General features: G+C 32.7%; 2 protein-coding genes and 1 long non-coding RNA gene across 5 annotated transcripts; 1 reads left to right on the top strand and 2 right to left on the bottom strand.

The window, feature by feature from the left end:
- Nucleotides 1–474: 474 nt before the first annotated feature.
- LOC112779476 (uncharacterized) lies at nucleotides 475–3,245 on the bottom strand. Its single transcript, XR_011878044.1, has 3 exons — nucleotides 2,796–3,245; nucleotides 1,516–1,581; nucleotides 475–751 (listed from the first exon to the last, which is right to left on the bottom strand). It is a non-coding gene; the product is annotated as an uncharacterized lncRNA (long non-coding RNA).
- Nucleotides 3,246–7,505: 4,260 nt separating this feature from the next.
- Nucleotides 7,506–10,583, top strand: LOC112779901 (uncharacterized). 2 transcript variants are annotated; one of them, XM_072228824.1, is made up of 12 exons: nucleotides 7,506–7,660; nucleotides 7,750–7,828; nucleotides 7,912–8,262; nucleotides 8,357–8,479; nucleotides 8,566–8,663; nucleotides 8,786–8,870; nucleotides 8,981–9,064; nucleotides 9,154–9,243; nucleotides 9,340–9,500; nucleotides 9,588–9,718; nucleotides 9,838–9,907; nucleotides 10,042–10,583. In XM_072228824.1, exons 1-10 carry the CDS (start codon nucleotides 7,542–7,544, stop codon nucleotides 9,691–9,693), a joined length of 1,296 nt encoding a protein of 431 aa, XP_072084925.1. In that variant the 5' UTR covers nucleotides 7,506–7,541; the 3' UTR covers nucleotides 9,694–9,718; nucleotides 9,838–9,907; nucleotides 10,042–10,583. The 2 variants fall into 2 exon arrangements, with proteins under 2 accessions (XP_072084925.1, XP_072084924.1); XM_072228823.1 differs by having other exon boundaries at nucleotides 8,351–8,479.
- A 290-nt stretch (nucleotides 10,584–10,873) lies between these two features.
- Nucleotides 10,874–17,366, bottom strand: LOC112779899 (protein FAR-RED ELONGATED HYPOCOTYL 3). Of its 2 annotated transcripts, XM_025824258.2 has the most exons (4): nucleotides 16,820–17,366; nucleotides 13,042–15,316; nucleotides 12,716–12,895; nucleotides 10,874–11,271 (listed from the first exon to the last, which is right to left on the bottom strand). In XM_025824258.2, the coding sequence occupies exons 2-4, from the start codon at nucleotides 14,545–14,547 to the stop codon at nucleotides 11,233–11,235; spliced, it is 1,725 nt and encodes a 574-aa protein (XP_025680043.1). In that variant the 5' UTR covers nucleotides 14,548–15,316; nucleotides 16,820–17,366; the 3' UTR covers nucleotides 10,874–11,232. The 2 variants fall into 2 exon arrangements, with proteins under 2 accessions (XP_025680043.1, XP_025680042.1); XM_025824257.2 differs by having other exon boundaries at nucleotides 11,212–12,895.
- Between the last annotated feature and the right edge of the window lie 7,968 nt (nucleotides 17,367–25,334).

Below are 25,334 nucleotides of genomic sequence, written 5' to 3'. Positions count from 1 at the left end.
TATTTCCATAAATAACATAATTAAATTATTTAGTTGAAAAAAAATTCCAATGTTTTATAATAATACACATGTAAGTTAGGTATTTTTTTAATTTTACATATCTCAATTCAATCAAGATAAAGCAAATAATATTATGACGTATCTAAATTGTATAAATAATATTACGTAAAAATTGATAAATACCTTTTAAATGATATGTATTGATAAATAAAATATTTAATTTATTTATATGAAAAATTATCCCAAAAATAAAATAAAATAAAAATTGTTTTTGATAATATATAAGTATAGTTCTTTGTAACGTTGCTTCTAAAGGTTAAAATGATTATAAGAAACATAAATATGATAATAAAATATAATTTTTATTTTCTTAACTTGTAGGTTATAAAATTAAATTAAACTTTCGGTTATTTTAAAATATAAATTGATTCTAAATAACAATATCTCGCAATACTGCTGGATGGCTTATAAAAGTTAAAAACATAACCACATCGAGTTTTTATTTTTGTCATTTATCAAACACAACATAATGAAAATATCAAAAGCACAAATGGCAAACTCCTATACAATATTCATTAACCTTCCACTAAAAAATTCTCACTAAACAACGACACAAGTGAAAGGCAAAATGGTTAGAAAACATCACATTCAATTTTCATTTGTTATCACTTATCACATAAGCTAGCCTTGACATAACTTTGTTCGTCTTCTTCTTCAAGAATTTACGTAAGCAAGTCTATACTCTATAGGGCTGCAAACGAATTGAACAAGAAGAACGTTAAGTTATAAGAAATTAAGAGATGAATAAATGTTTTGAAAATATGAATGAACATAATAGAAGGTCTAAAATTCAAATTTTAATTCTGATTTACAAGTAATATTTTTTTTAAAAGTAATGTTACATTATTAGTAAATATTATTATTTTTTGAATAAATTACTATTTGTAGCCATGACAAATGTACTTATATAAGAATAAAACGACAATTATAACCACGGAAGATGGCTTCCATGCGCCAAGAGTACCCTAACGGACTAATTACGTAACCTATGTTTGGATACTCTTGGCACACGGAGGTCATCTTCCGTGGTTAGAATTGTCGTTTTATTCTTATATGCGTACATTTGTCAGCGTCCGTATCTTTTATGAGTACAAATAGTAATTTATTCTTATTTTTTTATCAATATTTGGCTATTAATAATTTGTATCCATATTTATAGAATGTTTGCACACAAAAAACATATAATTTATACTTATATTTACCAGAATTTTACGCACATAAATCAATATAATTTACACTTATATTTTTTTAAATTTGTATACATAAATTAATAAAACTTATTTGTATAACTTTAATTGTATGTACCAAAAACAAGTAATACAGTCACTGTATACGGGCATTAATTTACTTCTTTCTTTTTTATTTTTTGCTTGAAAGAAATTAAGAAAACCATATTTATCATTAATAGAAAAATAATTCTTAAATTAAAAAAACAAAAAATTATACAATTTAAACCTGAATGCTGTTCCACTAAGTCAACTTGATATCTTTCAATTTGTTCATTATTTCTTCTTCTAACAACTGCTGTCAACATAAACATTTCAATTATTGATCAAACAAAATTTGCATTGTGAGAAAGAAATTGGAGAGCTTTAAATTAAAATAAAATAAAATAAACAATGAAATAAAATAAACAACATGTAAACCTTATCATTTGAAGTAACATTATTGGTTGATGAATTAGCAGCTTCAAGAGTGACGTTATCACTAAGCTCTTTTAATAAAATTCTTTCAGAAAATAGCTCTCGAAACATATCATCCGGTAGAAGAAGTTTTGTATACAGTGGATATAAATGAAAAAATTCAGTAATACTCTGTGGAATATATAAGTCACTTCCATCTAGTAATGGATATTGATTATCTTCAAATAATTCTTCACTAACCGGTGGGATATTTAACTCAACTTGTTCTAATAGAATGATTTCACAAAATTCTTCGTATGACTTAGGAAGTAGTGGCAAATCATTCTCACTATTTTCTTGATTCCCCATGCAATCCATTGTTAAGAATAATGTATAGCAGATTATGAGTTACTTGATGTATTGTTAAAGAAAGAGGCAGAAAAAGAAAAGAAATCAAGCACTTGTAAATTATAAATTTTCTTAAGGGGGTGTATATATATACATAAGTTCTTTAAACATATCCTGTCGATCATGCAACAAAAGATATAGATAAAGATATGATAAGTTAGTCATAACAAATTAAACTAAAAAGATAAAAAAAAAATTTGCTAGGATTTAAATTAATTTTATTCTAAAACTGATTTACTAAATTATCTTGTACATACAATTCATATGATATGATGAAATTAAAGTTTAAGGGTCGGTCTTTAGTGAGCTCAAGTGTTTTTGAGCGTTTCAGATACACTCAAAATAATAATTAAATTATGACTTTCTACATATATCAAATTAATTATTAAAATTTTAAATTTGCCCCAAAAACTTTTAAAATTAAACTCTAAAATCTAATAAAAATAGAACAAAATCAAAATAATACAAGAACAGAGCCATAAAACATAATCATAAACAAAAAATCTCCAAATAAATGTTATTTCCAATAGTCATAACAAATTGAAAATTATCATAACAACAATCAGAAAATCAAAACCAAGAACCAAGAAGCGATCATCATAACGAATAGAAAAATCATCATGTCACAACATAAAAAAATTAGAAGTTAGAACAGAAAAAAAGTTCAGAAAAATCAGATTAAATAAGAAATCAAAACAAAGATACCTGAGGGCTGAGGCTGAGAGATTGAGAACGATGGAGCACAACTGAAAATGATGGAGAACCACAGCACTAAGGATGATGCGGCTGCTGAGATCGACGGCGCTGAGACGACGACGCTGAGAGACGCGGCTTCTGGACGGCGTGAGGCCTCGACGGACGACGAGATGGAAACGGCGGTTGCTGGACAGCGACGGCAGACAGGAGCAGAGGACTGTGACTGAGTGAGACAGAGACGGTGAGTGAAAGAGAGCAGTTTGTGTGTGAGCGATAAGAGAGCACGGAGAAGTGGCGTGTGTCTATTAGGGTTTAGCCGATTGGGTTTGGGGATATTTTGTAAAATTAACTTAGGGTAATTCATGGTAATAAACTAACGGGAAGTTCTATGGTGTTTACCAATATAATCATCATGTCATGCGGTCTGTATGTGTCACTGGTGGGCTGTGACACGTGTTTGTGGGGAGAGGTCAAAGATACTGTGTTGATGCTATAACGGCAAAAGAGCTCATCTGATTCTGTTTTTAATTTGGCCTAAATGTATTAATTAATGTAAATGATGTGTTTATATTAAGTAGTAATATGGGCTGGTCCAGTAGATGTGTTCGTGGGCCATGAGGGTTTTGGGCTCAGGTAATTAGATTTTTTGGCATTTTGAATGGTAATACTTGTTTAGTCTAATATTGTTGCCATAAAAATATCCAAAGGGCCATAGGGAGTTTTGGGCTCAGGTAGTTGAATTTTTTTGGCACGTTGAATTTTAACACTAGTAGTATTGCCATAAAAATAATGAAAGTAACTTTTTGGTTCAAAGGTCCAAAGCACCTATGATGTGGACTTATTGAAAGCCTAAACTATCCTGTTTGGTAAAAAAAATTCTAAACCCCAACGTGATAACTAAATATCCTAATTATGTAAGTTCATTTAAATCATAATCCTGAGTCTAATAAGTCTAATGCATAAAAAAGATTATTGAAAGGAATAAATCATGACTTAATGTCCTTTACACATTTGTCCTATAAATCTTTTTTCTTTGTAAACATTATTGAAAGGAATAAATTAAGAATTTAAATTAAAATTTAAAAAAAATACTTGAAAGTCTTGACAGAGAAAGAAAAAAATTTTTTTCTATATTCTTAAACCAAAACCTGTTTGATGGAAAAAAAATTTTTTGTATAAGATATTCAACTATAAAGTAATTTTTACTTTTTCATGAAAAAAATAAAAAAAAACCAAAATTTATTTGTTGTTATTTTTTAGTAGATGATCGGTACTTTTTGAAGTATTTTTAGATTTTTTATAGTAAAATTTGAAGCAATTGTCTTTTTGATATACATAAATATAAAATTAAATTACAAATAATCACGTTTTACGTTATTTCCAAAATTTTTTGACAATCTTAATAGTTAGAAAAAGTCATTCCGTTATTGTTATTGTTATATACAAAAAATAAAAATGTTTAAAATTTGGTATTTGGAGAGAACATGGTAAAACATGAAATAAATTTAATTAAAAAGATTATAATTTTATTTTATTTGAATCAAGTTAATTTTTAAATGAGCAAAGTTATTCTTGTTGAGTTAACATATTTTTATTATAAATGTATCACATATTCATGCATAATATATTTGTACTCCTCTTATTATTATTATTATTATTATTATTATTATTATTATTATTATTATTATTAAAAGGTACTCTCTGTTGACATATTATAGTACACGTTATGCATGTTGAGTTATTTATATGTAATTTTTTTAAATTTAATATGTTAATATATAATTAATTAATAATATAATATTACATCTAATGATAATAGTATTAATTTTTTTGGATAAAAATTGTAGGACCACGATCACCTTAGATCCTCCTTTAAATCTGGTGCTAATCATAATGTATTATAGTAGAGTTAGTCCTAATATAATATTATTTATTCGAAGGAGTAGTTCTAATTGATTTAGTTGAAATTAGTTATAAATATTAGGTTCTAATAAAATTTGTTCTGCGAACAGACTTTCAAGAGATATAATTAAGTCTACAAAATAGTTACGGAAATGAAATTTGTACTCACGTAAATTAGATTTACATATTTTTAAAATTCCTTTGGAAAAAACTCAAAATGCCCAACAAATAAAAAATTATAGTGAGTGAAAGTTGATACTCCAGGAGTAACAAGTAAAAAGTAGAGAATCTGCAGCAACCACCAAATTTCAAAAATTCACATCTTTCAAATTACTTGGCCAAATTTTTTGAAGTAAAACTAGTAACTTATGTTCACATATCACTTTTCACAGTTGCGTATCACTTTTCACAGTTGCGTAGTAAGTGATATGTTATTAATTTTGGAAAAAAAAGTTTAGGATATGAAGCATTAATTTTTGTTGTTGTTTAAATTAGTAAAGAATAAAAAAATTTGAATGATTAATGAATAACGTCAGTAGTGTTGAGTAGTTGTTTATATTCCAAATAAATTATAATTTTGGAGGCAAACTTTTCGGAATTAAAACTAAGAAAATTAATAAGTGATATGTGATTAATAAATTATGGAATATAAAAATTTATAATTTATCAAACCTATTTAATTTATAGAGTAACTGAAGGATAATATTAGGACCTGTTCTTAACAACCTTAATTAAAGTAGAAACGATAAAGTATCATAATACAATTAGTTTTGGTCATTAATGGTCATTGAAGCAAGCACATTTTTTGGCACCGATGGTTTCCTTTTACACATTTGAAACCTCCACTTCTAAGACGTTGTGGGACCACTCCTTGTATAACATGGGTTTACGCGCTTAGAACGTGAAGAATATCGTATTTAAGAGAGCGCACCGGTTCATCTTAGGTATTAACCTGCATTGAGTCAAAGTACAAAAGGAAGGAGGTTACATTGTCGTTTCCAAAGAGAAGTTGAGTTTGTGAATTTTTGGATCATGAGTGGAGGTAGGTATCCGTTTTATGCTATCAGGAAGGGGAAGGATCCTGGTTTATACAGGAACTGGAATGACTGCAAAGATAAGGTGCTTGGCGTGAGTAATAGCGAGTACAAGGGATTCAAGGATGAGCAGAAAGCCGTTGAATGGCTGAAGAGAGGCGGAGTCCATGTAGCTGGAGGAAGGAACAACGATGGCGAAAGAACGTTATTGCTGCCGATGGGTGGTCTCCGCATCACCACTGAAGGCGGCAGGCTTCTTAGTCGACAAGAAGAGGGTTCTAGCAGCACTGGTAGGTTCATCCATGTAGAAGCAACATCTGGTGGGAGCGGTGAAGGTTCTTATTGTATATTCTTTGATGATGGCTTATACTTCATGTCTTTTCGACATTGTCACAAGGTATCTAGTGTGTTATTGCGGTGCAGGAATGAAAGAAGATGTAGTGGAAAAGGCAGAAGGGTCGGTGTTCGTGGAGGACATGGAGGGGCTGCTCCTAAGGGTATGCTTGTTTTTATGTATCGGTCCTCCCAAGTTCTACCGCCGTGAGTGCATCATGGACAATGGTGAAAGTGCTGTGGGGTTTGTTGTTGTTCTTCCCCACACTAGGTTTGGGATCAAGGTTGCCGCGGAGGGTTCGGTTTCCACGGACGAGAGGAAAGCTAGGCAGGATGCGTCGTCGAAGATGCTAGGAGAGATAGTCCTAGCAACAAAATTGAAGATAGTTGATTTCAATCACCAACGTGTTCAGGCTCTAGAGGGTGAGGTTGCTGACTTGAAGCAACATGTTGAAAGCTTGCATCAATGGCTAGGGTTGAAGTGATACTTCTGGATGTATTTAGTGTTCATGTAGTTATGCTGTGGTTCCATGAATTGGTCAATGCGTAGAATTCATGATGAATTATGAGTTGTTCAAAGCTGCAGTGCTTTCATTTGGTGGGTGCTATGAATTATTCATTTAGATAGAAGTAACAGTTTCATGTTGTGCGCATTATTGGTGCATGGAGTTCCTAGAACATAACTATGGAAGGATGGGGACTTTTTCTGGTTTACTGGGTCATTCATATCCAGGGTATGAATTGTTGCATGTTGTGTTAGTCCCCCTTTTTTTTTAATTATATTAATATTATGTAATGTGCAAGGTTGGGAATAGGCCTTGCTTTTGGAATTAATACTCTTTTGTCTACTTCAATGTGGTCTGTTGATTTTAAAGAGAAGGATGACTTGTGGGATTTTTTTTCTTTAGCGAATATCTTCTGTTCCCAAAAAGAAGATTTTTGATTTACCTCTTCTGACAATACATTGAGAATTGCAATGAAGTAGAGTTCAGTGTGTTGTCACATCAAAGAAAAAGCTGATTTATGTTACTGTTCTGTTGCTATGCAATTCTTCTTTATAGTAATTAAAAACTAGAAACAAAAACGTGCTATGTAAGGAGCTGTTAGAGTGTGAGTAATGAATACATGAAGAAAACATGACTACTGTGTTATATTTAATATTTTGGAATGAATTACCTAAAACTTCTTTTGGAGAATTTTTTTTTCATGAAGTACGAAGTTTTATTTGGTAACTGAATAAAATGGTAATCCAATTTCTGTGTTTAAATTTTTCGCAGTCAGATAATAAGTCTAATAAAATTGTCGGATTCTTTAGAGAGGGTTTCCATCCGTAAACGGGCCTGGATTTTTTACATGATCCTGCTGGGCCAGACTGGACACAAACCTTTTACATGGTCCTGTTGGGCCAGAAAATGTACTGAAGTTAACCTTCCGTAGGTACAAGTTGATGTGCCTTCCAAGTTAAACTTAGGAGACAAGGTGCTGTATGAGTGACATTACAGGGCAAACAACGATGGAGGAGCTACAAAGTAAGATGAAGACGAGGGTTGTCCACATCGGAACCTCAACGGACGATCACCCGGTGGAACAATCGGCTGTTGAAAGGTACTGTAAATGCTGTTGTTCCATTCTTTGTGTGGCTAAGAACGTGTTTTTGGGATTGTTCTGTGAACATGTTACCAGTGTGCTTGTAGGGATGGAACGGAGGAAGGGAGCAAGGTTAGTGAAGGGATAGACGCACGGCTTCTGAATCTTCTTGATCGCGTCGAAGAGGTAACGTAGCCGTCCAACACTAGTTTCATCTTTCATGCTTGTTGCACATGGTAATGACAGATGCTTGTCTGGACCAACAACAGCGGCTAGGCCAGGAGGACAAGGTTACTGGAACAGTTATCAAAACGCACACAGAGCAGATCAAGAAGCTGACAGAGGTAGTCGTCGGGCATGGTAAAGTGCTGGAGTCGTTGCTTCGTGCCCAAGGAATAGCATCGCATGTGGCAGTTAAGGTTGGTAAGGACAATGTAACGAAGGTCAGTCGGCGCTCATTTGCTGTTCAGAAGAGTGAACTACCAGCCGTAACGAAGTCCAGAGGGAGATCTAAGAAGAAGGACACAAAAGGAGAAGATACTTTGTCTACAAGGGCCAAGGGTAAGAAACATGGTGTAGCGGATACGATGACGCGCAAGTCTAGCATCCCTCCGTTGAAGGTGAGGTCATTATAGTCTCTACTTAGAATCCCATATCTTTACTCTATTTTCAGTAGCTGTGCGTTGACTTGTTTTTTTCCGTTACTAGCGAAAGCTTGACTTTGACGATGACGAGGATGATGGCTGCAAAATCAATATCATTCAACAAGGTCATGGAACGCCATTCACTTATCGGACAAACATGGCCATGTACATGGAAAGTGTCGACATGCCTTCGGTTAGTTTGCAAAATGCTCGGATTGTTATGTTCTTGTTTATGCATTTCAGGTTTCACATTCTAATTAAATTCGACAATGCTTTCAGTGCCTTGACTTATTGTTCCGGCCTCCACTTGGAATGGAGTTTGTCGGTTCAGAACTTGCCGTCGCAGCGTATATATTTGGTAACGGGTTATCCAAAAAGTAAGCCTCATACATTATGACTAATTCCTTGTAATGGCACTTTTAAAGCTGAAGACGCATGTTGTATAAGTAGTTACTGTTTTGTCACTGATGCAAGTGTCGATCGGTAATTGGTGATGCAGGGAGATCCTTGTTCCAAATGAACATTGTTGCGGCAGCAGGGGAGTACTTCACTCATTGTTACCTAGTGAAGAAGTCGTGGATGATGTGAGGCTTGTTGAAAGTCTTCGGTTTAAATTGTTGTACATGTTTGTACTTCGATAACTTCATTATGCATTTGGATTTGATGTCTTTTCTATTTCAATCTTGCATGTAAGGTACTGAACCTTGTTGCCTCAAGGATGACGAGTAGCTACCTCAATGAAATCGGCAACCGGTGGTGGCTTCCAACCACGTTTGCGGTAAGCCAATGATGCAGCTACCCATGTTTTGTACGTTACATATACATCGCTGGTTGCCATTTAATTTCTATTTTGGCATTTCATGACAGCAATTTGCCTTGAACCCCACTAATCACTGCCCAGAGACGTTGGCATTCATCAAGAGCAAATACATGAAGAAGACTAATGAGCTTGTCAAAGTTAGCATCTGATAGCTACATTATGTTCGTTGTTAATGTGATAAGATTAGGCCTCTGTGCCCAAATGATTTAATTTGTTGGTTGTTGTCATAACAGATCTACGTGCCCCTAAAAAAGGACAGACATTGGTACCTGGTGGTCATCGATCTGTTGAACGAAGAACTGGTCTATCTAGACTCAGCGAAGGCTGAGTCCGTCACCGAGCGAAAGGCCCGGCTTGACCAGATCAGATATGTGGTTATTAGTATACGTGTTAAGTAATTTTTTCCACTTTCATGTGTACCTCATTTCATCTGTTTCATGCGTGTGAAGAAAGGTCCCTGAAATCTCATCTTATGTGGTAGGCCTTCTTCTTGGAGAACATGTTTCGTGATGGAAATTTGTTTGAGGATAACGAAACCGCAGCCTGACCCGCTCCTCGCATGTCTGACTATTACTTTGCTGAACTAGAAACTGGGCAACAGGATCCTTATTCGTGAGTAATGTTACCCTTTAAGTCGAATAAAGATGGGTTCATGTGCGACATCACATAACCATGTATTAGTTACTTTATACTTTAATGAACGTTTGTTACTGCACCTATTTTGATTGTAGCAAGGACTGTGGCATTTGGGTAGCACAGTGGATGATGCAAGGACATATATGGGGCGACTATAACTTGCAGGTGGTACTCAGTTTCTCAAATTTTTTGCTAAGTTATTTTGACGAGATGGTATACACTTGTTGAATGTGTGGGTTAAACCTACGGGTCAAAGAGTACATGCCTTTTTGTCTTCATTAATGCATGCGTGGTAATAGGTGGTCAACAATGCAACAAGGATGCGGTTAGCCGTGGATCTTGTGATGGGTAGACATAATGCCAAAAGAAATGAAGTGACTCGCATAGCTGAAGAAGATTGGGACCGAAAGATGAGGCGGTCGGCTCAGAAGGATTCAAAGACATTAGGAGATCCAACTAGTCCCAGTGTGTCCTTCTGAGTCGAGCTGTTTGCCAGCATAGCATGGTCCTCTGAGTTACCTCTTTTGGAAGGGCATACTAACAACTTGTTAAGTTCTATGCACAGAAGGCATCCTTTTGAGAGTCTGGGTTTCAGTCTCAATCATGAAGCAACTCTACAATATTGGCGATTATTTTGAGTGAACGTATTTTTTTGGTTTCACGGACGTGCAGCTGCCAATTATTCTGTGTGCCTATTATTTTGTGTGAATTGTATTTTGTTTTGTTAGACACCTTAGTGATCATCTGATTTAGTTGCTGCGTACTTAGTTTCACTCCATGCTATGTATTGTTTTGATCCAGTATCATTTAGTTTCACTCCATGCTATGTATAGTTTTGTTCCATGATCACGTATGAAGATGTACTGATTAGTTCGTTCTCAATGCCTCATAACCAAATCTTTCTATCCACCTCAGACTTATCAACTTCTGTTGGTACATCCGAAAAGCATGAGCAGAAAAATAAGCCTATTCCAGCTTAATAACACTAGTTGGGTACTATGGGTTGTGACGATAGTACGCTCCATGGAGTACAAAAGCTGTAACAATATGACAGTTAGGAAGGTGGGTTTTAATTTGTCGGCGAATGTAACGGCATAAAGGTGAAGGGAAAATACACATAACAACACTCCATTTGGACGAGGGAGTAAACTCCCGTTTCTAATTACAATCCAGCAGCATAAGATTGATACTACTAATTAAAGTCCAGCAACATAAGATTGATACTGCAGACGTACATGTAAAATGATAAAAACAACACATTATCCATACTTGCTCACCTTCTGCAAGCCGCATAACATAATTAAAAACTAGAAACATAATAAAGTTGGTAGTAAATACAGTTGGTCTCACAATTTACAATCATATATCCCTCTCATTGGAAAATTCTTCTTGGTAGGGTTACATTGTCTACAAAGCATACAAGACAATACCCATTACATATGGGAGAAAAGACTAACACATGTATTTACTTTTTGCTTCAACGATAGACGTCAGAGTATCCTATTTAGCCTGAGTACCATCCTGATCAGCTACATATTCAGAATCACAAACTCATGTTTAAATTGGCTGTAGAAACGTGCATATTTCTAACTGGGATTCTATGGTACTTACCCTAAAAATTGATATATTCACCTCTTAATATGTAGTATATTAAGAGGTTGGCACATATGTGAAATTAAGGGTCCTTTGGAATGTCGTGTATAGTTTTAGTGTCATTGGCCAGGAAGTTGTTTTTTTCCTTAACTATTAAATATAAATAAAAATTAATATTTTATAAAAATAAATTATTAACAAATATAAATTACGTCATTTTAATTAAATAACTTCGGATTACATTATGGGAATGATATGTTATTATGTAACAATTTTCTAGAAAGGTTAAATGTAGAGAAAAATTTGAAAGAGTGGTGTTATGTGACCAATAAATTTTATTACTATAACTAAGTAAGTATTTGACTAACACTCTAAATAGTAATAACTGAATTCTAAAACTTAAGGTCCAAACTGTAAATTCAAGTAACATAAAAATAGGATTGATAAAAAATGTTACAACCGAAATTTCTAACATAAAATAGACTTTTACTATTATCTCAAACTTGATATTCAAAATATTATGACCTACATTTGTCAGTTTATTTATTTTTTAAACAAAAAAAATTTTAAAAATGAATAACTAAACAAAAATCCTTTTTTTAAGAAGAATGAAAACTTATTCTATATTGATAAACCATATTTAAATTAAATACAATTTTAAAATTATAAAATTTTTGAACTCAACAAACTGAAGGCTATTCAACTCATCAAATTTTAGATTTTAATACTTATATTTAGAGTTTCCACTTGTACACTTTATTAAATAATACTTAATTCTAGACTTAGTCGACACCAACAAAAGCAAAAAAGAAAAATGTAATTTTGAAGGATAAAGAAAAAGGCAAAATCAAAGGAAAAGAAAAAAAAACAGAAATTTATCGTTCAACATATGTTTTAAATAACTCTAATTGAAACTATTAAAATTACTTATATTTTGTTTGTGTTGAGACAGAATTTTCTACATTTAACTCTATCTAAGAAAATAATACATAATTACATATCATTTTTATAATGTAACCCAAATTCACATAACTAAAAAGGTATAATTATATACTTTATTATTTTGTTTTCTTAAAATATTAGTTCTTAATTTATACATAACAGTTAACAGAAAAAATAACTCATTGGTCCATCAAACAAGATCTATAAACTACCTTCTAAAGGGCTCTTAAATTCACATATGTGGCAGCCGCTTAACATGGCCACTTATTGACAACATAATAGATTGATTTTTAGGGTAAGCACCATAGAATATCCCTATTTATAATGTCTTCAAGTACACACGCAACAATACCACACCGCATTCCAAACACAAGAATACTAACATGACGTCACAATCAGGAGAGAAAATGATATGCAACAATTTGGAAACAGTCTTACCGCCTCATCGTTTTCATTGCGCTGTGCATCAGCCGCTGAAGTTTGTGTTGAGACATAATTATTTGCTCCAACACCCAGCATATCCATGTTAGGAATCCCGGTATGGCAAGCCTTCCCTTCATTTGTGCATTGAGCAACCTCATCATCGTAATTAGCCCCAACAACGGCGTCGTCACCAAACTGGGATTCACCGAAAATCATAACAATGATTGTCACAACATAGCTATAACAGATTTATGAATAGATTAGTCATATAATAACAAGCTACTTCCCCATGTTGTTCTTTAATCACGTAAGAATTGTAAATTAGACATAATTTAACTAACCTCTTCCATGTGGTTGAACATTTTTATCTCCTCCAATGCATCTGAGTCGAAACCAGTTGTGCATCCATCTTCCATTTCCATCCCGTGACTTGTTTTTTTTCTTGGATAGCGTCTCTTCGTGTGACCAGGGTTCCTACATTCAGTACACCGTCTTTTCCGTCCCCGACAGTTCCGGGATTTTGGAGCTCCCTTTGTCCGCACAGCCACCGGATCACGAATCACTCCATCACCCTTAGTAGAGAACACATTGTCCTCAGTTGCAACGTAACCCTCCAGGTGGGCACATAGATTACGTATTCCTTTCATTGCCATTTGAAATAGATCATACTTCTGTGACCCCAAAAAGAACAGCCAATGGCAAGCCGAATGAAGCGCACCATGATGTAACAAGCAGGCCTGGTCAGCACCTACATCTATCTTCTCTTCATATGCTTCAAGTGCCTTGGCATTTTTAGTCCATCGCTTGAGAACCAATCTGTTCGGAATGTTAGGAAGGTGCTCATGCTTCATGACGAAAAACATGTGTTTGCAAGGGTAGCCATATTTGTTCCAAAAGTTGCAGCCACATTTCATTCTTCCCATATTCTTATCGTATAAAACTACGATCTCTCTTCCGGGTTGCCCATACTCATCCATGGTGTAAATCTTCGTAGTCAAAGACCTTTGTAATCTCACCAGATTGACTGACGCAACACCTACGATCTCGTTTCGAACATCCCCGAATATTGCATGTGTATAAACACTCGCAGCACATCGTTCTAGTGACTCCAAGCTTGTCGTCATCACCGGAACGCTGTCAATTGATCTAAATTGCACCAACAACTCGTTGTTTCGATAGTCACGAACCATCAGTTCCAAATTTTGAACAAGTTCGAGCATCCCATGCTTCGACTGAAGGAAGTTCTTTGCAACACTATTTATACCTTCACACCTTGACGTCGTTCTTATACCAGCACAAAATTTATCCCTCAGGTACGCATTCGCCCACATCTCCTTCTTCCCGAATACCTGATTTGCCCAGAGGCTATCTTGCAAACTAAACTCCTCAACAGCCTGGCTCCATTCCGTCAAGAATTCGTTGACTGCAATGTCCGCATAAAGCCACCGATTAAATCGCGCGCGCAATGCTGCATCTTTTACATTCGACGTGACATTCTTTTCAAAGTGCCACCCACACAACCGATGGGTTGCTCTAGGGAATACCACTCTCACAGCTTCTCGCATTGCTTCATCACCGTCGGTTACAACCACGGATGGCATCTTTTGGCACATTACCTCCAAAAGGCTCTTCAATAGCCAAGTATATGACGCTATCGTCTCATCCAACACTAGCCCAAAGCCGAAGATCGTGGTCTGCTTGTGATTGTTTGATCCTGAGAAAATAACCAGTGGTCTGTTGTACTTTTTTTTTGTAAGTAGAGTCGAAAGCCAGAACATCTCCAAAATATTGGTAGTCCAACCGACTTCCCCCGTCAGCCCAAAACATATTTGCAAGCATTCTATCATCAGTCAAATTATACCGTGCCATCAGCATGGGATCAGCCTCTGCCTTTCCTTCTAGGTAGGCTATCGCAGATTCAGCATCTCCGTCAACAATTTGCTCGCGCCTTTGCTTGTCAATATAATTGTACGCGTCCTTCTTTAAAAATCCTACCAATGAATACCCACCCGCCAATCCTGCCATATATCGCATTGTTTTTGCCGTCGATATCCCGCACTCACGGAATCCATCAATTTGTGCTTTCGCCCCTTCAGTCAATGACCTATACTTTGGGATTAGGTGCACCATTACCTGGGGAGTCAATTCATGGTTGTGGTTGTTGTTGATCTTCCTTACTCGCCATATGGAAGCACTCTTATCTAGGTGAATAGAAAACTTCGCCTTACAATTAGTTCTCGTCTCAGGTTTATGTACTCGCATCCTATCCAGTCTATTATAGTGCTTGGGATCTCTCAATCCTTCCTTATTACAAAAAAATCTCCTCCTCCTAACATTTCCATCATCGTCCCTTCGTGAGTCCCCTTTTCGGACACCGAACCCATGATACCTACCAAAATTTTTGTAGAACTCATACGCATCATCATCAGTTCTAAAGGTCTTTTGCATAATATCTTCAACAGTCACACCCTCAACATCTCCAAAATCCAAACACGTTTGACTTTCTGTTTCGCTTCCAGTAGTATCATTCAAAGGGTCCTCCGCCACCGCCTCATCATAGCGCCCGTTTTCTTCATTATTTTTTCCCTCACCACCATGGTTATGCACCGCATCCATCTACATTTCAGAAGATCAGAATCTTCAAAATACATCATCTTAAATAAATTTTTATATCATTTTATCATTTTAATTGAGATATTTAAGTAGACGTTATTAGTTAATTTTATAATAAAATAAATATTTACTGACTAAAATAAAAATAACATATAAACATTAGCAAAATATATTTTCATATCAAAAGCAAAAATAATATATGAAAAATATATCAATATATACTTTATTAAATTATATTATTTTTAACTTTTTTGGTACTCAGAATATTCTTTAACTTATACTATTTTAGACTATAAATTTTAATTATTTATGACTTTATTGTTAGTTGTAATTAGTTTTGTTATTTATTTTATTTTTTTACTGGATCAATGGTTCATATTATAATAAATTTATCATAACAGATTAATATACAAGAATTACGCTTACAAATTTTCGCAGAACCAAATAAAAATAAATACAAACCCAAAAATAAAAAATTTACTAAAAGACTAAAATTATATATTTGAAACAAAAAATAAATTTAATCCTAACGTTAATTTCCAAACGCAGAAGCAGAAATTTATAACTCCTTGTAAAGGCACGTTTACTTTAGCGTTTAGACCAAAAAGGCATCCAAATACAAGGAGGATGTGTTCAATGCACTCAAACGTACTTCTCTTCTTTCTAACGCTAACCCAAACAAAGCCATAGCCAACTTTCTAAAAAGCCAAAACCACATGCAAAGTAATCACAAAACACAACAACAATAGGTAACAATTTCAATAACACGCTATAAAATTTAACAAGCATAGTACACCACGCAAACCCCATTCCCATACACAACATCAACACCACATTCCCTCGTCTACATCAACAATAACCATATCAATGAATGTAATAACAGCTTACCACAAAAACGTTTTAATTAGAGCATATAATCAATTTATTGGTATTCAGAACAACAGGACAATACCATACCATCAGTGGTGACCAGAACAAAAACCAAAACAGGCAATGACCCATAAATTCAATTTCAGAAGCTCAGCCTTCATTATTATGTTCCAGAACAAGAAGACAATACCATCACTCATAATCGGAACAAAAAAAACTCGACACTAATATAAATTTTAGACGCTCAACTTTAATTATTTATTTTTCAGAAAATTAATTATTTTCGAAATAAAAAAGGCAATACTATCACTAGTAATCAGAACAACGATCGAATTAATAATCACAAGAGTAATTTTAATTTCAAAAACTCAGCTCTAATTAACTTTTTCCCGGAACAAAATTACAATACCATCTCCTATAGCTAGAACAATAACCAAAATAATAATCAGAACATCAATCTGAATTTCAGAATCTCGAACTTAACTAATTTTTTTCTCATAACAAAGTTACAATACTATGAATTGTAACCGGAACAATAATGAAAACAACAACCGTAACAGTTATCAAAACAGCAATTCGGAGATTCGAAAAACACCATTAATTTTTTTCTAACCAAAAATGAAAAATATTGTTTACCTGAGCTTCGGAATAGGGGAAGGAGCAGTTGAGCAGGGGTGGTGGCAGCTGGCACGATTAACCTCCGCGGTGGGGACTGGCTAAATGATAATGCAGAGAGGAAGAAGAACGGGGACACTAGCGCGGAAACAAAGAACCAGATGCCTGTGCCGTAGCAACAGATTTGTGGGACAGCCACAGCAGATGGGCAGCTGGCGACGGTCACAACTGAGCAGGGGACGGACGACGACGACCTGGCCACGCACACGACCGCCAGATGACGACCGACCATGACCTGGAGACCCTTGCGTCGGGGGAATGGAAGGGCCTTCGGCCACTTGCAAACAGCAGGATTGTCAACCGACCACGACGAACCTGCCGCCAACGGTCAGACCAACGGCGGCGCGCTGAGGCTAGGGTTGTATTTTGGGGAGAATTAACGCTGAGGCTGAGGAATCAGAAATGAGGCTCGAGGGGAGGGCAAAGGTTTCCTCTGACTGACGACCAGAATTTGGGTCTTCTTCTTTTAACCAAAACGCAAAAAACAACGCCGTTTCATCACAGCTGCTTTGGAACTTTGAACCAAAAACTTACTTTGGATATTTTTATGGCAACAATATTAGACTAAACAAGTATTACCATTCAGAATGCCAAAAAATTCAACTACCTGAGCCCAAAACCCCATGACCCACGAACACATCTACTGGACCAGCCCATATTACTACTTAATATAAACACATCATTTACATTAATTAATACATTTAGGCCAAATCAAAAACGGAATCAGATGAGCTCCTTTGCCGTTATAGCATCAACACAGTATTTTTGACCTCTCCCCACAAACACGTGTCACAGCCCATTAGTGACACATACAGACCGCATGACATGATGATTATATTGGTAAGCACCATAGAACTTCCCTAAACTAACATCCATTTCATTTTATGCGAATCATCTAAAGCAAAAAGTATAAGGGGAATCATCTTATATATGTAATTATATAAATCGAATTAAATCGTGCCAATTTATTAGGAAAATGGGTCATCGAATTGAACCATTTTGATTTAGAGTTATTTATACTGAATTCAATAAAAGCAGTTTGATTTATGATTCATACAACACAATGATTATGTGTATAAATTGAATTTAAGAAATTAGATTTAATGTGAAACTAATCTATATAAATAATTTTTATGATGAAAAAGAGTATTTAAAAGTTATTAATTTTTATATGTTATTTTTAAGTTAATAAATAAATAAATATTAATTTTTATTATAATAATAAAAAATTATAATATATTAAAATAGAATACTAAAATAAATATTATATAATATAAAAAAATACACTAGAAAATATATAAAAAATATTATAATAAATTTAAAAAAAATAATATTATAATTTAATATTATATTTTTTATTAATTATTTACTAAAAGTTATTTTAATTAATATTATCCAAATAATATTTATTTTATTAAAATTAATATTACCATAGAATTGTCAAATATAAATTAATTTCAACTCCTATTTATATAGGTTTGCACCATAATAAATCGAATTAAAAATAACATATAAAAATGTACTCCTATTTATTAAATTAAAAATAACATATAAAAATTTAACAACTTTTTAAATATTTTTTATAATAAAATTAATATTTATTTATTAAATTAAAAATAAAATAACATATAAAATAATATATTCTAATATTTTTTTTAAGTATTCTCAATAATTTTTTTTTACCAAATATAAAAAAATTCGAATCCACAACTTTTTAGGTGAATATGAAAAGACTATACTATTTGAGATATAACTCATTAGCACTTACTAATCTTATTATTATTATTATTATTATTATTATTATTATTATTATTATTATTATTATTATTATTATTATTTACTTTGTCCAAAAAGGACTAATCTATATAAATATTATTATTTTGTAAACGTAGTTATTCTCATAATCAAACTTGAACACGTAGGAATTTTTTTATTTTTTAAATTTAAATTAATCTAATTCAATCCATAATTTAATCTAAAATATTTTATGTATTTTTTTAGTACTAATTGATCAAACATATGCATTTTAATCTCTTTTACCAATCTTTTTTAGTACTAATTGCACGCTAAAATTTGGATTATTGATATTATTTTAATCATAATTCTTTTTATAATAATACACATATCTAGTTTACGATATGGATTTTTTTTCAAACTCTACACATATCTTGTTTGCAAACGAGATATGTGCAAAGCAAAATTTGACTATACATCTATGCTTATCTGGTTTACAGTGTAAACAAAATAAGTCAAATTATACAAATTGATAAATACACTATAAATTATATATTTCGATAAATAAAATATTTAAATTATTTATTTTAAAAAAATCTAATTTTTTATAATAATAATAATAATAATAATAATAATAATAATAATAATAATAATAATAATAATAATAATAATAATAATAATAATAATAATAATAATAATAATAATACGCATATCTAAATCAAGTATTTTTTTTAATTTTATATATCTCGTTTTAATTAAGATAAAGCAAAAAATATCATGACGTATCTTGTTTGTATAAATAATATTACATAGAAATTGATAACTATTTTTTAAATTATAAATAAAATATTTAATTTATTTATATAAAAAATTATCCCATAAAATAAAATAAAAATTATTTTTGATAATATATAAGTACAAACTATAATAATAGTTCTTTGTAATGTTGCTTCTAAGTTAAAATAATTATAAGAAATATAAATATGATAATAAAATATAATTTTTATTTTCTTAATTCGTAGGTTAAAAAATTATATTAAACTTTCGTTTTTTAAAAATATAAATTAATTCTAAATAACAATATTTCACAATACCGGTGAATGGCTTATAAAATTAAAAATATAATCACATCAAATTTTTATTTTTGTCATTTATCAAACACAAAATAATGAAAATATCAAAGCACAAATGACTACACATTAACTTTCCATAAAAAAAAATTCTTACTAAAGAATGAGATAAGTGAAAGGCAAAATTGTTAGAAAACATTACATTTAATTTCCTTTTGTTATCCAATAAGTTAGCTTTAACATAATTTGGTTCATCTTATTGGGTATATGAAGATGGTAAGATGACAAAATCTTATATTTATGTAGTAATTTTAAGGCACGATTAGATCGCTTTTTTTAGAGAGATATTTGTCCCCACACTTAGTTGCTATAGGGTTGATGACAATACTCTCCCAGAATACAATGAAACCTAAGAATTTCTTAATTAGCAATAGTAAGAAATTCTCAACTCTCTTGAACAAAGAAAATCTCTTAATGGTTGAGTAAATTGTACACTTAGTACTTTATTTTTTCTGAAATAGTAGACAAAGACTTATTTATACATATTGCACGTAGCAATTATGATTAGTTACGTGTACAAATGGTTGTGTCTTTTCTATTGCCAATAGATACAATGTTTTGAACATATACAACTCTTAAAGAGTTGTGTCCTTTTAGCCAATAGATACAATGTTTTGAACACACACAATCCTTAAAAGGTTGTATCCTTTCAACCAAATGATATTAAACGGCTAGTAACCGTTTATTAATATTAATAATATTAATAATAATATCAATAATATTAATAATATTAATTAATCAAATTTGTAAATACCCTTCAATCTCCCACTATTTACAAAATTTAAATGTCATACAAGTATATGCATAAAGAATGTGTCACTAAGATTAAACATTCTTTTAGTGTAAATTTTAAAGTTCTAACGAAGTAATAGGTGTCTAATCGATTAAACCTATACTCCATATGCTAGTACCAAAAATCACACACATTACTTATACCCTCCAAGTTCAAGAGTTTACAATTTTAAGCACTTATATGGCCTTGTGCTCATCCTAGTTTCATGAATATTTACGAGAATAAAACCTCTAAAATTCTCGATTAGAGCAGCACCGCTCTTATATTCATATAGGTGGAATCTTTTGATAGATAATATTATCATTCCATTATGAGTTTAAACTCACCCTCCTAATTTATTGTAAATAGCACTAAATCCTATACCTTAGTGCTCCAATTGCTAAATAACTTGTTATTACCCATTAAACCTTGAAACTAGTGGTCTACTAGAATAAGGTTGGGTTCCCATCATTTAGCAATAATAGGTTTTAATCCCATTTTAGCAGTAGTTTCTTTGATTTTATCCCTTGACAAACCTTTAGTCAAAGGGTCTGCTAAATTTCCTTGAGATCTTATATAAGTAATGGTAATTACACCATCATCTATTAGTTGCCTCACAAACTCATGTCTCAAACTTATATGTCTAGACTTTCCATTATAAACATTGTTATATGCTCGAGACATGGTTGATTCACTATCACAGAAGATTGAAATGGCTGTCGTCTGCTGTGGCCACAGCTTTATATCATATAACAAATTTCTTAACCATTCCGCTTCTTTACCTGCGGCTGATAAAGCTACAAACTCAGCCTCCATAGTAGAATGTGTAATACATGTTTGTTTCTTTGAAGCCCAACTTATTGCTCCACCACCTATGGTGAAAATCCATCATGAAGTGGATCTGTTATCACTAAGATTTGTAATCCAACTTGCGTCGGAATAACCTTCTAAAACTGTGGGATAATCACTATAATGTAATCCCAAGTTTATGGTTTTCTTGAGATAACCAAGAACTCTTGTTATAGCTTTCCAATGTTGATTGCTAGGCTTTCCTGTAAACCTTGATAATTTGCACACAGCAAATGCTATATCAGGTCTAGTACAATGCATTGCATACATTAAACTTCCTATAGCACTAGCATATTCTAATTGTGCTATAGGTCTTCCCATGTTTCCTTCTAATTTAAGATTAGGATCATACGGTGTATTGGATTCTTTAATTGTGAGATGATCAAACTTTTTCAATACCTTTTTAATATAATGAGATTGACTTAAAGTAAAGCCAATTTTATTCTTATGCACCTTTATGCCTAATATTGTATCAACTTCATTCAAATCCTTCATCTTGAATTTAGAAGTTAGATACTCCTTCGTTATACGAATTCCTTCTAAATTTGTTCCGATGATCAACATATCATCAACATATAAACAAATAATTACTCCATAATCTTTAGTAAATTTTGAGTAAATACATTTATCCGCACTATTATGTGAGAAGCCATTTGATAACACCACTGAATCAAACTTCTCATGCCATTGTTTAGGCGCTTGTTTTAGCCCATACAAAGACTTAATTAATTTGCAAACTTTCTTTTCATTTTCGGGTAGCACATAGCCTTCTGGTTGCTCCATATAAATTTCTTCATTAAGATCTCCATTTAAAAAAGCCGTTTTAACATCCATTTGATGTATATGAAGCTTATGTATGGATGCTAATGCTATAAGAGCCTTAATAGAAGTCATTCTTGCCACAGGTGCGTAGGTATCAAAATAGTCTAGACCTTCTTGTTGTCTAAACCCCTTGGCCACTAACCTTGCTTTAAAGGTTTGTAATGAACCATCAGTGTTATACTTTCTTCTAAATACCCACTTACATCCTATAGGCTTTGATCCTGGAGGCAAATCAACCAAGACCCAAGTTTGGTTAGACAATATTGAGTCCATTTCATCGTTTATTGCTTCTTTCCAAAAAGCAGAATCCCTTGAAGCCATCGCCTCTTTGAACGTTTGAGGATCACCCTCTATGTTCATCACAATAAGAATCTTGTTTGTTACAGAATTCCTAGTTCCTTCTACCAAAAAGGTGATAGCCTGAGAAGAAATAAAATCTGGATCCAAGTCCTTTTCTTTTCTTACTCTCAAGCTCTTCCTTGGTTCAATCAACTCTTTGTCGTTTAGACGTTTATTATTTTGATTATTTATTTCTTGTGAAATATTAGTATTATTTTGGAGATACTCTGAATTAGAAGTTGAATCATTGATAAATTTATTTTCAATAAATTCTACTTCTCTTGATTCAACAACTACATTAGACACTAAGTCTAATATTCTATATGCTTTAGAATTTTGAACATATCCTATAAAAGCCCATTTTATGGCTCTTGGCCTTAATTTAGTTCTCTTTTGATCAGGAACTCGATAAAAGGCTAAACACCCCCACACTTTAAGATAATTTAAATTAGGTTTCCTTCCTTTCCAAATTTCATAAGGAGAAACCTTTCTATGTCTTGATGGTATCCTATTATGGATATGACATGATGTCAATAATGCTTCACCCCACAAATTGTAAGGCAATTTTGCATTTAGTAACATTGAGTTAACCATATCCACTAAGGTATGGTTTTTTCTTTCCGCCAAACCATTTTGTTGCGGAGTATATGGAGCGGAAGATTCATGCACAATACCATGTAATTTACAAAAGTGATCAAATTCATTAGAAAAATATTCTCCACCTCGATCACTATGAAAAACTTTTATTTTCTTATTATGCATATTTTCTACTTCCATTTTATATTTCTTAAACATTTCAAAAGCTTCGTCTTTATTTCTAAGCAAATACACATAAGTAAATCTAGAACAATCATCAATGAAGGTTATAAAGTATCTTTTTCCTCCTCTAGTAATATTGCCATTTAGTTCACAAATATCACTATGAATCAATTCTAATAAATGTGTATTTCTTTCAACCTTAGGAAAAGGTTTCTTAGTAATTTTAGATTGTATGCAAATATCACATTTCTTATTAAAATTCTTGTTATTAAGATCAATATAGTTATTCTTTTGCATATATTCAATTGATTTGTAATTTAAGTGTGTTAATCTACTATGCCATAAATCACAAGAATCAACAACATACAAGGAAACATTCACTTTATTAATACTAAGTTTAAACATGCCTTCAGTACAATATCCTTTTCCTATGAATACATCATTCTTAAGCAAGATCACTTTATCGGATTCCATTACAACTTTGAATCCTTTCTTACACAAGAGACTAACAGAAACTAAATTTTTTCTCAAATCTGGAACATGAAGTACATTTATTAAACTTAATTTCTTTTCAGATGTAAAATTTAATTCCACACTTCCTTGACCACAAACTTTAGCTGAGTTATCATTGCCCATCAAGACTTCTCTATTGTTCACTTCTTCATATGTTTTGAATTGGTTGCGATCATTGCAAACGTGAACAGTAGCCCCAGAATCTAACCACCACTCAAGTGATTTTCCTTGTGTTGCTATGTTGACTTCTGTAACCATGCCAATATGCATGTTTTGTACTTTTTCTACAACCATAGCAATTAGATCCTTCTCTTCCACTAAGTTGGTCTTTGATGTTTCCTTTTTCAGAAGTCTACATTCTTTGATATAGTGTCCTTTCTTGTGACAATAATAATACTCTCTTTGTCTCTTCTTATCTTGCTTTGAATCTTTAGAGAACTCCTTTTCTTCTTATTGATGTTATTTTCATCAATATGATTCACTTTAGAACTTTGAGAAAGATACACAGCATCACATTTTCGAGTTTCCTCCTCTATACGTATATGCCTTAGTAATTTCTCAATTGTGAAGTCCTCACCAAGATGTAAAAGTTTCTTCCTATAACCATTCCAAGATGAAGGCAATTTTGAAATAATTGCTCCAACTTGTAATGATTCAGGGATCACCACTTGTAGATCACGAAGTCTACTTACAAGGATTTGTAATTCATGAATTTGATCCATGACAGGCATAGTATCATTCATAATAAATTCAAAATATTTCATCATGATAAACTTATCTGTTCCTTGTCGTTCGGTATTGTACTTTTCTTCCAAAGACTTCCAAATCTCTAATGGTGATTGAATTGACATGTAGAGATCATAGAGTCGGTCGGATAAAGTGTTGAGGATATGACCTCGACATGCGAAAGTATCTTCATCACGTTTCTTCTTCAATTGAACGATCTTTTCTTTCTCTTCCGGTGTGACGTTTTCAGCGGCATCGGCAATTGGTGTAGTCTTTGGGTCAATCACATATGCAAGATTGAGAACCGAAAGAAGAAACATCATCTTGTCTTTCCAACGGTTGAAGTTCGTTCCATCAAAGCGATCTAATTTGACAAACTCTTGATTCATGACCTTGAACGTAGTGTTTTGATCTTGTGCCATCTTCAAGAAATATCTCTCTAAAATTGTTAGGTATATGAAGATAGTAAGATGACAAAATCTTATATTTATGTAGTGGTTTCAAGGCACGATTAGATCGCTTTCTTTAGAGAGATATTTGTCCCCACACTTAGTTGCTATAGGGTTGATGACAATAATCTCCCAGGATACAATGAAACCTAAGAATTTCTTAATTAGCAATAGTAAGAAATTCTCAACTTGAACAAAGAAAATCTCTTAATGGTTGAGTAAATTGTACACTTAGTACTTTGTTTTTTTGAAATAATGGACAAGGACTTATTTATACATATTGCACGTAACAATTATGATTAGTTACGTGTACAAATGGTTGTGTCTTTTCTATTGCCAATAGATACAATGTTTTAAACATATACAACTCTTAAAGAGTTGTG

This window comes from Arachis hypogaea, chromosome 19 (genome assembly GCF_003086295.3).
Source record: "Arachis hypogaea cultivar Tifrunner chromosome 19, arahy.Tifrunner.gnm2.J5K5, whole genome shotgun sequence".
NCBI lineage: Eukaryota > Viridiplantae > Streptophyta > Magnoliopsida > Fabales > Fabaceae > Arachis > Arachis hypogaea.
The sequence above is the reverse complement of the archived record's forward strand: the minus strand, read 5'-3'. Positions and strand labels throughout refer to the sequence as shown.